Source organism: Gracilinanus agilis, chromosome 2 (assembly GCF_016433145.1).
Source record: "Gracilinanus agilis isolate LMUSP501 chromosome 2, AgileGrace, whole genome shotgun sequence".
Classification (NCBI taxonomy): domain Eukaryota; kingdom Metazoa; phylum Chordata; class Mammalia; order Didelphimorphia; family Didelphidae; genus Gracilinanus; species Gracilinanus agilis.
In genome coordinates, this window is record NC_058131.1 from 722,105,598 (window position 1) to 722,121,555 (window position 15,958).

Consider the following 15,958-nt stretch of genomic DNA (forward strand, 5'->3'; position numbering starts at 1 on the left):
GAGAGAGAGAGAGAGAGAGAGAGAGAGAGAGAGAGAGAGAAAGAGAGAGAGAGAGAGAGAGAAAGAGAGAGAGAGAGAGAGAGAGATTGAGAGAGAGAGAGAGAGAGATTGAGAGAGAGAGAGAGAGAGAGAGAGAGAGAGAGAGAGAGCATGTCATATCATCTTCACAGTGACCAAACCCATAACTCTGGCATCAGTAGCTCCAAGTGCTAACCAACAATGCCAACATGACTAACACCAGCTTCCCTGCTGCCCAGCGGTGACCTCTAAGGCATGTGGTGAGCTTCACCATTGAGAGTAACCATCTAAATGGAATTATTTGGTTCTTAACCTTTCCCCACAAAGAAGATGCAAAAACAAGTCATGTTGTAGGTGTAAAACAGCATGTCCCCCTCCCGACATTTACAGCATTGCTTCTGCCTTTGATGAATCATAGCATGAGAGAATTTCTCTCAAATGTCATGTGAGTGTTTCTCCCAAGCTGGGCTGACATTATTATTATAGCCATGCCTGATTTGTACATTATGAATTCAATTTGCAAGAGTATGCATGAAACAAAACGAGCCCCAAAACGCTGATCGTGCATCCAGATATCTGGAGCAAGTCACCAGGCTTTGTTCATGCTCGCTCTAAATTACAAGGCTAGATGGGAACCAAATTATCGGCGTCGGCCTCATTCTTGTTACTCATGTCAAGGTGCTTCGGTTTAGCCCCTTCAGAAAGAGGCCCGTGGTTTTGGTCAACTCGAGTCCTTAGTGAAGGAGAATGTCTGTTTTCAATTAAGGGCATGATCTAAAAATAACTCCTCTGAAAACAAGGGCAAAGCCATCTGTGCTATCTCGCCAAAGATCTCATGTTCCTATAGATTCCTTGTCACATCCCATGTGTTAGGCCAGTTAACAGAAAACTTATCCCAAACCACATGAACGGGAATCGGGAAAGTCGAAGCAAAATTCACCTAGATAAGAAATCTTAACATAGATTTCCAATGTTCGTGAATAACACTAGTAATATGTTTTAATATTAATGTTACCCAAAGGGCAACCGACAGACATATGGCGGACATGAGAAACATGTTACCAGTGAGAAATCCCATAGGAGAAATAACCCCAAAAACTATCACCAAAGGGATGCATGAGTGGAAAAGAATGTAGGCTGATCTTATCATGGGGTGCCAGGGGATATCTGAAGAACGGTTCATGTTCTTCAATCACTTGTGTGGGACCAGAAAGCTATAACGTTCTTCGCATTGACTGAATATCTAGGATGGAGTCAATGTCAGGAGTTCCAGAGCAGACAGAGGTTCTTAACGTTTTTCTTTGTTCCCGGCCCCCTAAGGTAGACCAGTGAAGCCTGTGGACTCTTACCCAGAATCATGTTTTTAAATGGATAAAATAAAAAAAAAACAAAAACACAAGATTAGAAAGGAGCTCAATTACATAAAGAAGAGGTAATTTTCCATCCACCTTCATAGACCCAATAAAATCAGTCCATGGACTCCCTGGTTAGGAACTCTCTGATCTAGAGGAAAGCTCCAGAACATTGGACGGATCCCACAATGGAGCATCATAGGACAACACAGACAAGAGTTGTTCATGGTGAAAAGATGACTTACAACCAGCATATCAAAATGATCAAATATTAATTTCAATTGAATGAAAGAAACGAAAATCCTATATTCTTAAAGGATTTTAGTAGAAAAAAGGATGTAAGAATCCCTTTGTAAAAGGCATTTTCAATTTAAGATATCGGTAAAGAAGTCAGCAGAGACAAAACACTCGTGAAATTGACAAAAGGGGAGGATTTTAAATGAACACATTCTAGTCTTTTCACATGAAAATTTGAGCACTCCTGAATCTCAGCATATAATAACTGGCTTCCTGAGGAAAATGAATGTTCAGTAAGTGTGAGGAACGTTGTAACCTCACAGTCCCACAGAAGTTATGCTGTAACACCAGGACAATCTGGATTCCAACTTCTTTCAAATAAGGTCTTCGTTCTGTAGGTGCAGATTCATCCCAGCCGGGGAAACGGCATAAAATGGGAAGCTGGTATTCGAAAATGGACAGTAAAGTCAAGTCAAGTCAACTGACCTTCTTTAATGTTCAGAAAATATTCAGAACTGACCTTAGACGAGCTGCTACTGAGTGGATCCCATGGTTCTCCATTCAGAAGAGAGGGGCTGACAATCTCGTACCCATCAGAATGGTCCCTCGTTCTTGTTGGTAGTCCAGAGGCTCCCAAGGGGCTCTCCACAATCACACCTGGAGTCAAAGACAAACAGCCCACAGCTTTACATCTTAGTAGGGAAGGGTCAGGCATAGCTTGTTACCGAAACGGCTCGGTTTCCCCTAACTTTATAAATTTTGACCTGGAAGGAAATCTAACCTCCTCATTTTACAGAGAAGGAAACTCGGAGTCAAAGATTAGAGTCATATTACTTGCCTATATTTGCCCAAGTCTGAAATGGTATTGCTGGGATTCTAGCTCTGATCCTTGGGCTCCAACCCACTGGTTCTTCCATGTCCCTACCCTGCCACCATGTTCCCAGAGCTGGACCTTGAAGGAAGTGAAGAATTTCAACAAACAGAGATAAGAAGAGAGTGAAGCAGACAGGAGGGCAGCCCACACAGACATGTAGAGGTGGGAGAAGGAAGGGCACTGGGCCCCCCAAATCACTAACCTGCACACGCCTTTTGACCTAGCAATAACTCCACCATCCCTAAACCCTGAAGAAATAACAGAAAGAGCAAAAGGTCCCACCCACATGCACAAAAATATTTGCATCGGCTCTTTTTGTAGTGCGAAGAAATCAGAAACTAAGGCCTTGCCTTTCAGTTAAGGAATGACTGAACGAGTAATGTTATATGATTGGATTGGAATGCTGTCCCATCATTTGTTGTGGTGTCATTTCAGTCGTGTCTGACTTGTCCTGACCCCATTTGGGATTTTCATGGCAGAGATATTGGAGTAGTTTGCCATTTCCTTCTCCAGCTCATTTTACAGACAAAGAAACTGAGGCAAACAGGGCAAAGCGACTTGCCCAAGAGCACACAGATAGTTTTCCATTTCTTTCTCTAGCTCATTTTGCAAATGAAGAAACTGAGCCAAACAGGGTAAAGTGACTCGCCCAGGGTCACACAGCTAGCAAGTGTCTGCTAGTAATTGCACCATAAGGAATGACAAAAGGGATGGTTTCAGAGAAACTTCAAAAACTTATACGAATTGATGCAGAAGGAAATGATCAGAACCAGGAGACAACATTTGTAAAGACAACCACATATTGCTAGACCTAAGAATTCTGATCGACTCAATGATGAGCCATGCTTCCAAAAGACCAATGAGGAGGCATATGACCCACCCTGTTCTGCTGAGAGACAAGACTCAAGATGAAAAATAAACACACATTTTTTTGACATTGTCAATGAGGAATCTGTTTTGCTTGCCTATGTGTTTTTATTATAAGCATTCTTTTTTTCTCTTTTCCAATGGGATGGAGGGTGGGAGTAGGAGGGAGAGAAAATAAATGCTTATTAACTGAAAAAATTGAATTCAGGTTTCAAAAAGCCAGGCAGTGGGCTACTCTGGTTGGCATGTAGAGGGCAAGAAGGGGTGCTGTGCTCCACCACACTGAAAAGATAAGAAGGATCCACATTAGGGCGGGGGTGGGGGGCTGGCTCGAAAGGCCAGGCCAGGAATGTCCATTTTCCCCTATGGGCAGCAGGCAGCCAATATTAGGCTAATTCCCTTTGGCCACACTTTACTGAAACTAATTTGAGCTGCTTCAATGAGTCACTTAAATTCAGGATGAATCTATTCACATCCTCAGTCTTGCCTGCTCAGGCCAACCAGGCGAGTCACGGCAAGAGCATCTGGTCCACCCAGTGGGACCCTGTTTTCTGCTGCCCCAGCTGTCGGTCTGAGTCAGTCTTTACCTATAAAGACACCCTCCGTTTAACCCTATCTCCATAAAAAGAGTCCAAATGTCAACATAACCTTTTTCTTTCCTCGAGAGTGCCCCTATCCTTTTTTTTTTCCTTAAACAAATCCAGTTCTAGCTTTTAAACCAATTCTGCTGATGAGGTCAGCTCCTGGCTTTTTCATTATATCCTAGTCTATCCCATAAGGTAAAGGATGATCCCAGACTTCCTCCTCTGCGAGCTCCATTTCTTCAGCAGTCCTCCTAATTTTTTGGGTCTGACTCATAATCAGGCCGTTTTAAGTTACTAAGGACTGCACATTTATTGGGCACGAATGGTATTGAAATTTTAATCCTAGACATTTTACAGGTCCCCGAATACTTTTAAAGCCACACCATTGTATCATTCTTCGAGTGGAAGTCTGCAGTTATATTCAGTTTAACAAGTTAGACAAAGATTTTACAAAGGATTAATACTCAAAAGTGTTGGCGGTCTGAAATTAATTGTCTCTACAGAAACTGGGGCTAGGTGTAGTGTGTCTCATCCGAAGTGTCCAGAAACAGAGAGAGAAGTTGAGTCCTGAGGCACAGCTGGGGTCACATCCCCAAAAGGGTGGACCACTCACAACCACTCACCCTTTGGAAAATTCTGTAAAAATGGGTCCAGATAGCACAATTCATGTGCCGGATGATGAAAGAGGAACACTTTTCATTACAGAAGTAATCATTACCAAGCCATGATTATGAAGACTGAAAACTGAGAGCAACATCTTATCAGATTCGAACAGATTTATGTGAATTTCCCTCTTATCTACAGACTATTGCAGCATGGAATGCTAGAAAGGGTCCTAGATTTGGATCCTGAGAACCTGGATTCAAATTCTCACTCAGTCACTTACTCTTTGCTCTGACTCTTAGAATGTTTGACCATGGACTGGACAACTGATCCAACTGGTTCCTCATCCTTAAAATGAGAGTGGACGTTAGCTGAGGTCTGTTCTAGTCTAAATAGAGCTTTTGTGGAGGTTCTTTGGTCCGTTCTCAAACTAGAGAGCAGACAATTCACATCAGTGCTGAAATAGAAGTTGACAAGAATTTTCTAACTCTAAGTCAGAATTGACTGGGACAACAGGCTCTGAATCGGCACAAGCTGTGGGTAGGCAAAAGAACAGACTGGAATTTAGTGCTCTGGCTTTTGTCTCTTGCCCTTAGTGAGTTCTGGTGTCCCCACAGTTCCTGTAGTTCTGCACTGAAAAAGGTGATGGCCTGCAATTATCAAGGAGAGGCTTTATAGTATTTGCTCATATGATCTATTTATTTATTAATTTACCCACACATATGCTTAGCTTATAGAGTTCTCCCTGGTTATCACGATCAGAGACTTCACTATTCCTGTTAAAATCCTTTATATTATTGCAGGGATCATTCATCTTCTCAACTTTCATGAAATAAGAATTTCCACTTTTACTCAAGAACGAGTGTGGACCACATCTTAGCCCTCATCTTTTGATCCAGCTACAATACATCCTACCCTGTCCTTGAAGGCAAAGCTGATCCCAGACTTCCTCTGAGAGTCTCTTTTGTTTAGCTGGTCCTCACAACTTTGGGGATCTGAAGCATAACCCAGCAGGTAAGAGCTGGATTCACTGTCCCCCCCAAAGTCCTTTTCTGCTCACAGATTTGGGGATGGTCTGCTCATGAACCCCGTAGCAAGCAGATGGTTCTGCAGCAGGCTGAGTATTTCCAGAGGAGACTCAAAGCCATCCTCAATCCAAGCTCAGGCCATAGAGCCCTTGAGTGCTGTCTATGTCCTTCTCAATGGCAGGGGTTCAGGGGTGAAGTTCAAGCTGGTTGTGTTAGATTTGAAACTAAGCTCTATCTACACACTCAGTGCCAAGGATGAAAAACATCTCTTCATCGGCCAGATGTTCCCCGATGGCTCTGGGTCATGTTCAAATCCCCAAACACTTAGAATCTGATAGACAAAACATGCGTGTGACCGAACACTCTAGCAATATGGCCTGGTGTCCTATAGGCACAACAAATCACAACATGTTCCCGTCGGCCAATAAGCAGCTGATTGAGCGCTTTCCATGGGCCAGCCACTGACCCGAGTGCTAGAAAGACAAAGAAAAGGAAAGACGTGGTGGATACCATCTCTACTTCCATTTAAGCACTGTAGAGTGAAAAGGGACCTGAGCCCAGCTGGGTTCGAATCCTGCCTCTGCCATTTACTATTTTTGTGACCCTGTGCAAGACCCTTACCCTCTCTAGGCTTATCTGCCTCTTCTGTAGAGAGGAGGTTAGCCTAGACGGCTTCTGAGGTTTCTTATGGCTCGAGACCACAGACCCTGGGAAATGCTTTTGTTGCTGGATGTCCACAGAGGTCTTGGGGAGTAGGCAGGGAGGATCCTTTTTAGGGCCCGAGTCAGGGGGAGCCCTTTCATTTCTCATCCGTGTACAAAAACAATGAAGCCACGTCTGGAATGGCAAGAGCGGCGCCACATCCTCCCCACGGTTTGCCATCACAATCCCATTTCGTGATAAGGTTTGCTTACGTATTTATACGCTGAGTATTTCTTTAACATGATGCAAATAAAAGTGTTATTTGTGCACCATGGCTAGACAGAAAGGATTCCGCACAGCTGGGAGATATCAGGGTTTATTTTATAGAGTCATCTCAATGACAAACCATAAAAGCCATTCTTGAATGATTCGTACATAGTCCCAGATAAGCAGGCAAACAAAAGAAAATATGGCCTGATAAAATATACAGTTTGCATACATTTGATATTTTAAAATATTTGGGCACCAACACAACACAGTTGGCACAATAAAGACGGTAACAGTTTATATTTGCGATGGACGTCCCACTTTGAGTGTATTTACGGAAATATCCTCTTTTTGTAGTTCTGACTTTTTAAAAGTCATATTCTTGGATTCATAAAGGAAACGAGCTTTTAAATATTTTTATTTCTAACACTGAAGTTTTGGAACAATCAGCTCAATCTTCTTTACAAGCCACATGAGTCTATTCCTCTAGCCTTCCTCTCTGGTATGACTCCTCTTTCAACAGAACTGAGACAGCCATAAGGGAAAGCCCAAGGCCATTTGCATCTTCACACACGATGAGTTGTTGCAACACGACTGGAAAGGGGAAAGGAGATTGGCCGTGGGAAGGAGTTTCCATTTGGAATCTCCAGATAATCATATCCTAGATCTTCCTTTCATTCTAATATCCAATAATTAATGGATTCTTTATAGATTTTGCTCTTGGTTTTCATATCATTTCCTTCATTTTTTGTTTTTTTAATTTCCCCTTCATCATGGAATCCAAACAATTCATTTCCCTATTATCTCTGTGCCTGACATACTTTCCATCTAGACTGTAGGGTCCTAGAGCACCATCACATCAGCAGCTGTGTTCCATCCCTCTCCTTCCCTGTTTATTTTCCAGAACTTATCAGTGAGATGTCTCTACCCAAACAAATTAGGAACTTTTCCTGGGAGACCATTCATTTGGAGCTAACGAGCCCTCAGAGGCCATCTAGATCAATCTTCTCATTTTATAGATGAACAAAATGAGGGGGAGAAAAGTGAACTGGTAGAGGTGGGATTTGAACCCAGTTCCTCTGAATCCAAAATCATTTTTCTTTCCAATGTACCAGAGCAGGAGAGGGAGTGATTACTTCCCTTTACTTTTCTTTGTGCCCCATAACTCTCTCGGCCCAATCCTATGAAATCTCTGAAGACATGTCCACATTTAGTACTCAGGTAGAAATAAATAAAACTCAATAACCTAATAAGGGGGAAATGGCATTTCTGTTCCTGCTGGCATCTCACTAAGTCAAACTTCAATGGATTTCAGAAGGCCATCAAGGAACACGTGGCCAAAAGATTACCAGTGAGTACAAAACTCAACCATCAATTTAGAAAGACTTTAAGAGGAAATCATTCAAAATCCATCCTCTACATGTTGTGGTACAGGAAGGTGGGGTGCTTTCAAAGAGCCAAGAAACAGTTGGATGGAGGAAAGGGCTCATGGCTAGCTGCCCCTGGAGAGGGACAGCATCTCCGAAATACCCAAGGAGAATCATGAAGACGTCTACTCTAAAATGCAAATTACACTTAAATCATTTTTTAAAAAGGGTGGTGTGGAAAACTCGATGACCTTGAGGGGTCTAGTGATCTGGCTGAGCCCTGGATAAAAATCATATGGACCTAACAAGAGGACTTATCTTTTCAGAGTGGTGTCAGAATCAAGACAGATCAGCTGAGAATGAAACAATTTTCTTAATTCCCCCTTTTTTATCAGATTTGTGCCTGGATTCTCAGCAAGATAACATTGTCAAGTGTTCAACCCATTTCTTTGTAAGTTGCTCAAGTAGAAATATGTAAAAAGGTAAGAAAGATGGTTGGTCAAGAAAAGTACAAAATGGGAAAGGGTTCATTAAGCAAAATCGTGAAAGAAAAATCATGAGGCTGAATAGCCTCAGAAAATTCAATTGGTTAATGAAATCTCAGGTTACCTGAAGGTAGATCAGTGAATGTTCCCTTGAAGAAGTTGGGAAAAGGACCAATTCAGTATTTCAGGTGCTAACTCAAATGAATGTGGCAGATATTGGGGTATCAATACCTGGAAGGACCTTGGGAGGTCAGCTAGTCAACTTGCTCATTTTACAGATGACCCTCAAAGTAGTTAAGTCACTTGCTCAAGGTCCCATAGCTAGTGAGCAGGAACACAGAGGTCATCTTGCCTAACCTCATTTTATAAATGAGGACACTGAGGCCCAGCGATTATATGATTTTCCAGAGTTTGTGCAGGTGAATAAATAAGAAAGCCTGTATTCTACTACAGAGTTCTTTCCACTACACAAGGAAAATAAATATGTTTATATAAGCAAAACTATCAACATAATTTACTATATCAATAACAAAATTAACAAAATCATACGATTATATCAATGGATGCAGAAAAAGATTGACAAAATACAACATGTATTCTTACTTAAAACACTGGAAATGATGGAAATAGATGAATATTTTCTTAAAACGATAAAAAGCATCTCCTTAAAATAAGTATTATTTATAGCAGAGATAAACTAGAAGCCTTCCCAATAGGACTGGGAGTGAAACAAGGATGCCCACTATCACCAATCTTACTTAATATTGTATTAGAAATGTTAACAATCACAATAAGAAAAGAACAAGAAACTGAAGGAATCAAAAAAGGCAAAGAGTTAATAAAACTGTTGCTTTTCACAACATACATGAAGACATACATGAGAAATTCTAGCAATTCAACTAAAAAAGCTAGTTGAAATTATCCACAAATTTAGCAAAGTAGTAGAATATAAAATAAACCTGCCTAAATCATTAGCATTAGAACTAAGAGAAGAGATAGATAAAAGATACTCCATTTACATTATCCATAGACAGAATAAAATACCTGGGAGTATGCTTGCCAAGATAAACCCAGGATTACATGAATAGAATTATAAAGCACTTAGTACATAAAGTTAGATTTAAATAACCGAAGAAATATTCATTGTTCATGGTTGGGCAGAGCCAATATAATTAAAATGAGAATCCTACCTAAACTAATGTACTTATTTAATGGCATCCCAATTAAATTACCAAAAAAGTATTTTATTGAGCTGGAAAAAAAATAACAAAATCCATTTGGAAGAACAAAAGGTCGAGAATATCAAAGGAATTAATAAAAAATGTAAAGAAGCCTAGCAATACCAGATTTTAAATTGTTATAAAAAAGAAAGTAGTAAAACCATCAGGTAATATCTAAGAAATAGAAAGGTACATAAGTGGAACAGAACAGACAATAAACAAACAGTAGTAAGAAATTATAGTAACCTTGTATTTGACAAAAGTACAGATCCAAGTTTTTTTAAATAAGGACACACTATTTGGTAAAAATGACTGGGACAATTAGAAAGCAGTTTGGCAGAAACTAGTTATAGACCAATATCTTTCACCATTCTCAAAGATAAGATTAAAATGGATACGTGCTCTAGACATAAAGGGAGATATTATATGCAAATGAGAACATGGAATATCTTACCTATCAGATTTATGGATAGAAAAAAATTTATAAATAAGCAAGAGATAGAGAGCATTATGAGAAGTAAAATGAATGATTTTGATTACATTAAATTTGAAAGGTTTTGCACAAATAAAATGGATATAGCCAAGATTCAAGGAAAAGCAGAAAACTGGAGAAAATTTTTATAGTGTTTCGCATACAGGGGCCTCATATCTAAATATATAGAGAGAATTCTGCCAAATTTATAAGAATATGGACCATTCCCCAATTGATGAATGGTCAAAAGATATGAAAAGATAGTTTCTGAATGAAGAAATCTAAGCCATACATAGGTATATGAAAAAATGTACTAAATGATTATTGATTAGACAAAGGCAAATCAAAACAATTTTGAGATATCTCACATCTACAGATTGGTTAAAATGTTTAAAAGGACAAAATGACAAATGTTGGAGGGAATGTGAAAAATCGGGATACTAATACCCTTTGGGTGGAACTGTGAACAGATCCAGCCATCTTGGAAAGCAATTTGGAATTATACACAGAGAAGTATATAACTGTGTACATTCTTAGACCCAGCAATACCATTGTTGGATCTATTTCCCAAGGAGATCAGGGAAGAAAGAAAAGAACTTTATGTTGCAAAATAGTTATTGCAGCTCTCTTAATAGTGGCAAAGAAATGGAAATCGAGAGATATTCATCAATTGGGGAATAGCTGAACAAGTCGTGGTATATGGACTGTGATGGAATACTGTTTTGCCATTAAGAAATGACAAACCAGTTAATTTAAAAAGAAACTTGGAAAGGCAAACATGAAATTATAAAAGCAAAATGTGTAGAACCAAGAGAACGTTATATACAGCAACAGAATTAATATTTGAAAAACAACTTGTGAATGTCTACCTCCAGAAGAAACATAAAATCATATTGTATATATATATATATATTTTTCTTTTTTTTTTTTTTTTGGTGAGTGAAGCCTTCTGTGGTGCAGGGTTGGGTAGGGGATGAGATGCCTAGGAATTTTAATGTACCAACAAACAAGTTAATTCATTTTTAAAAAGACAACAACAAAAAAGAATTGTGTAATAGGATTAGAAACAATGACCAGATTTATTAGAGACTAAAGTAGAAGCACAAAAACTGCGGACAATTAATTATTCCAATTTCATTATGAAAAGATCATAGGTTCAGGGGTTGAATGCTAAAATGGATAGGATATATAAGGAATCCAGGGGTTCTTAACTAACTTTAATTTTACCTAACTAATGATCTTAACTTAAACTTAATTAACTCTAGCCTTAGATCTTAACTTGTGTTTAAATTTTTTTCAATCTTTTTCCCACTATGATTGATTTCCTTTGTAATCAATCCAATATGTTTTATTTTTTCCATTTAGAAACATTTCTCTTGGAAAGGGTTCCTAAGTTTTATCAAACTCACAGTGAAAGGGGTCCATGACAGAAGAAAGGGCCAGAACCTCTGGTCTAATCCAGTATTCTCATTTTGCAAAGAAGGAAACTGGGGCCCAGGGACACAGAGGGACTTTGCTCAAGGTCACACAGGTGGCAGAACTGGGAAAATCAAAAGCCAAAATCCAGGGAAATTTGAAGAAAAGGGAAAGACTCTCTTGCCCAGTTCTCTCAGAAGTCGAAGTAACCAGTTGATTTTTTAAGTTTTAAAATCAGTCTTTAGATTCTTGGAATCATGGAGAATATGTCTGGAGAAGCTGTGAGGGGTAGCTGCTTGAGTGTTGGACTTGGCATTAGAAAAATGTGGGCTCAAATCCAGGTTCCGCAGCTGACTAGGTGACATTGGAAAAATAATAGGGTTCCTCAGAACCTCAGTTTCCTCCTTTTGAATTGAGGTTAATTATTCTTGCCTTTCCTACATCATATGTTTATTAAGAGGAAAGCGAACTTAAATGGCAGATTAGAGGCAACCCAGCTGAACTGTCTCAACATTCCCCACCGACAGCTCTAAAATAATGTCTCAAATCAAAATTTGGAGCAGCATAGCCAACAAAAGGTCAGGGTGAGACATTTTTCTGGCCTAAGAAAACTTAGGAGGTCAGTGGGAAAAGTCTGTAACACCAGGATTGAAGCCTGTCCAGACCCCACACATATGGCGGTTGCAGCAGCAGCAGCAACCTTGGGAACTCTTGGCATAGAGATGGTAAGAGTGTCGGACAATTGGTAAAAAAGAGATTACAGGGGATCCTTTACTAGCACTGGGTGCTGCTGGGACTGCTTGGCACCCCTATTGCACATATACAGTTCTGAGTCTCATTTCCAGGGCAGACGAACACTAGGGATCCTAGTCATAGTTCCAGGCTCCAAGAGGAGAACTTCTGCTTGTTGCTACAGGGTAGTAGAGGTCCTGGTCACGGTTCCAGGTCCAATAGGAGCACTAATGCTTGTGCTTTCAGGGCACCAATCCCCTTCCTGAGTAAAGACCAGAGGGCAGAGCAGGAGAATAGTGACCACACCTCTCTGCATCACACCACCTAAGAAGCACCAAAAACTTGCCTCCAGAACTGAGTCTAAAAACAGCAACATGAAAAAATCTAGAAATTTGAGACAGGGACTCTGAACCCCCAAGTAAGCAGAACTTAACTTTAACATATAGCTCAAAGTCAAGAAATAGGCTGGAGGAAAAATGAGCAAATAAAAAAAAAAGAATTTGACCATAAAAAGCTACTAGTGTAGCAGGGAAGAGCAAGAAATAAACTCAGAGGACAACAGTGTGAAATTAACTATGAGAAAAGCAAAATGCTAATTGGAACCAAGCTCAAGAAGAATTCCTAGAAGAGTTGAAGAAAGAGATAGATGAGTGGTAGAGAAAAGAAATTGGAAAAATAAGTGAGAGTAATGCCAAAGCACACACACACATATACATACAAAGACTGAAGAAAATAACATCGTAAAAACAGAAAAGGACTAATGGAGGAAGAGGTACAAAATCTAAACATAGAAAATACTTCTTAAAAAAGTAGAATTGGATAAGCGGAAACTAATGACTTGTGCAATATCAAGAAACAATCAAACAAAACCCCAAATCCCCAAATCCAAAGAATGAAAAAATAGAAGAAAAGGTGGAAAAATAGCTGACAGATCAAGGAAAAGAAAGAGATCAAGGAGAGACAATTTAAGTTATTGAGCTACTTGAAAGCTATGATCAAATAAAGAGCCTTAATATCATATTTCCAGAAATTACCACTGAAAACTATCCCCAAATCTTAGATCTGGAAGGTAAACTAGAACTTGAAAGAATCTACCAATCACCTAAAATAGAGCTCCAAATAAAAACTCCAAGGAATATCATTGTCAAATTCTAAAGCTCTCTGGTGAAAAAGAAAATACTTCTAACAACCAGAAAGAATTCAAATATTATGGAGTCATAGTCAGGGTCACACAAGCTTTAGCAGCTTTCATGTTAAAGGAATTGGAGGGCTTAGAATATGATATTCTGGAAGACAAAGGAGCTAAGATTATAACCAAGAATAACCCCAACAAAAACATAGGACAGTCCTTTAGGGAAAAAATATTTAATAAGACCAATGATACATATAGATACATATACACACTTGGAGGGTACCAGGTATTCAAGGAAGACTAGTACCTCTGCGAGGGCTTGCCAAGTCCTTCTTTGGAGGGCTTCTTTCCTCTTTTGGTGTCTGTCACCCAGCTCTCACCTGGGGCACCAAGAGCTGTAGCATACACAGCAGCCACATCCTGGTAAAACCATCTCAGTTGTTGGGCTAGAGCAGGTTGAGGATAACCAAGAGGCTTCAAACCCATCAGTGATTTTTTTTTGCAGGGTGCCTACCCCAAGCAGGTGAAGGCTTGAGCCTGGCAGAATGGGCAGACAAGAATAATCTGTTCCAACGGCCACAAAGACAGCTAAAGCAGGCATCATGCTTGGTTACACATCGAAGGTGCCAAGCTCACCCACTACTTCCCAAGCCATCAGCAGTCATCTTGACTTTCATCTTGCCATCGAACTTCAATGATTAGAAGAGAAAATGAGGCTGATGACCTCACACAACTCTGCCTCACTTAAATGCAATTCATGCCTGAGTCATAGGTATCACCCATCCCATTTGACCACTTACATTTTGCTATTTCATTATTTTGTTATTTTACTCAGAGAACTGTGGCAATGGACAAATGGCAAGGCAATGAGTGCCGATAACTGGGAGCTATCGTCACACCCTGCAGGGTGGACAGGGCACAGGGTCGTCTTCTCACTGCTAGCAGCAGCGGGGTTCAAAGCCCCCTGGGGGAATGAGCAGCCTTTTTTATTTGGAAGGAGTGATAAAAGGTGCCCTAACACTTGTCTGCTTCACTCCACCTCACCCTGGCCCACTTACTTTGGCAGGTAGGGATCCTACCCTGTGACTCAAGCACCTAACACCACTCACCATTGGTAAATGGAACATGTGTGTGTGTGTGTCTATGGCAACAGAAAATCCAATAGACCCAAAGAGGAACGGCTTTAATTGCCAGAGAAGTCGGCCGCCATCCCATCTGAGGAGCAGCCCTGCGTGGAACAGGGCTGGCAGATGAAGGCCAACTTAGTGAGGTTGGGAGCTGGACACACATTTTTCTGTTGGAGTCACCATGATGAGGAGTGCCAGGAGGCGGAGCCTTCACAATCATCGCTAACTAGCCAACAAGCTCCTTTTCCCCCCAAAAGGGATGAACGACAGGCTCTCGACAATGCAATTGCCACTTGCAGGAAGGTGCCGTGCCACCGTCATCAAGTGTCTCTGCTTCTACCATGACAAACCCAGGTGAGATCAAAGAAAAAGTGTTCAACATCGTGTCAAAAAACCCTGAGCTTGTAATTCTGGGTGACTTTAATGGCAGGGTGGGCACCGTCTATCAGACGTGGCCAGGAGTCCGTGGGAGGAATGGAGTCCGAAACAGCGGAAGTAACCTTCACTTACTACTGAAGATTCTGCGCCTCATGACCCTCTTATCCAATACTGTCCTCTGTTTACTTATGCAACAAACCCTCAAAAATTCATCCTTGCAGCGAACGTTGCATTGGAGAGATTATGTCCTTTTGAGACGAGACAGACAGGATGTGAGAGTGCCAAGACGGTGTGCGGCACAGAGTGCTGGATCACTTGATCACAGACATCCTCTCCAAGCTGAACATTTGGCTTCAACAAAAGCGGTGACCCCAAGGCAAGGCGACTCCCAGAAGACTTCACCTTAACAGATTGGAGCTCTTCTCCCAGGGTGAAGTCTGCGGCTGCCTCGGAAGGAAAGCTGAGCCGACCCACGGCTGGCACGAGCGGAGCAGAAGAGGAGTGGGCAGCCTTCGCAGATTTGGTGTGCAGCCCTGCATTTACTAATCTGAGCCGGAACACTTACAATCATCAGGACTGGTTTCATGAAAATGATGGGGAAATTCAGAAGCTGTTAGATGAAAAAAGAGAACTCCACAGGGTTTGCCAGCAAGGTAGTTTAGCCGTGTCTAAGAAGGCAGCATTTACCTCCCTCAAAAGCAAAGGGTTTCTGGCAGAAACAAGATATAGACCAGTGTCTTACACCATTTACCAAAAAAAGGTCAAAATGGATACATGGTAGGCATAAAGGGAGATGTCATAAGCAAATAAAAGAAGAGGGAGCATACCTAGCCAATTTATTGATAGAAGAATTTTTGAATAAACCAGAGATAGAAAGCAAGATAGAAAATGTGAAAAATAAAACATAATTTTGAATACATTAAAATGAAAAGGTTTTGTACAGATAAAACTAATGTAGCCACGATGAGAAGGAAAGCAGTAAGTTGAGAGAAAAAATTATAGTCGGCTTCTTGGTTAGAGTTCTCATATTTAAAGGAGAGAGAACTTTGTCAGATATATAAGAATTTGTGCCATTCTTCGATTGATAAGAGGCCAAAAGATATAAATAGACAGTTTTTAAATGAAGAAATCAAAGGTTTTATATTGATATGAAAAAT

The 15,958-nt window shown here is 40.5% G+C and overlaps 1 protein-coding gene across 1 annotated transcript in view; it reads right to left on the reverse strand.

The window, feature by feature from the left end:
* Positions 1–15,958, reverse strand: part of ADAM12 (ADAM metallopeptidase domain 12) — a 377,713-nt gene that overhangs the window by 332,485 nt on the left and 29,270 nt on the right. Inside the window, exon 2 of the mRNA XM_044660350.1 lies at positions 2,128–2,264. Within this exon, the coding sequence (XP_044516285.1) occupies positions 2,128–2,264 (137 nt within the window). The remainder of the gene's footprint in view (positions 1–2,127; positions 2,265–15,958) is intronic.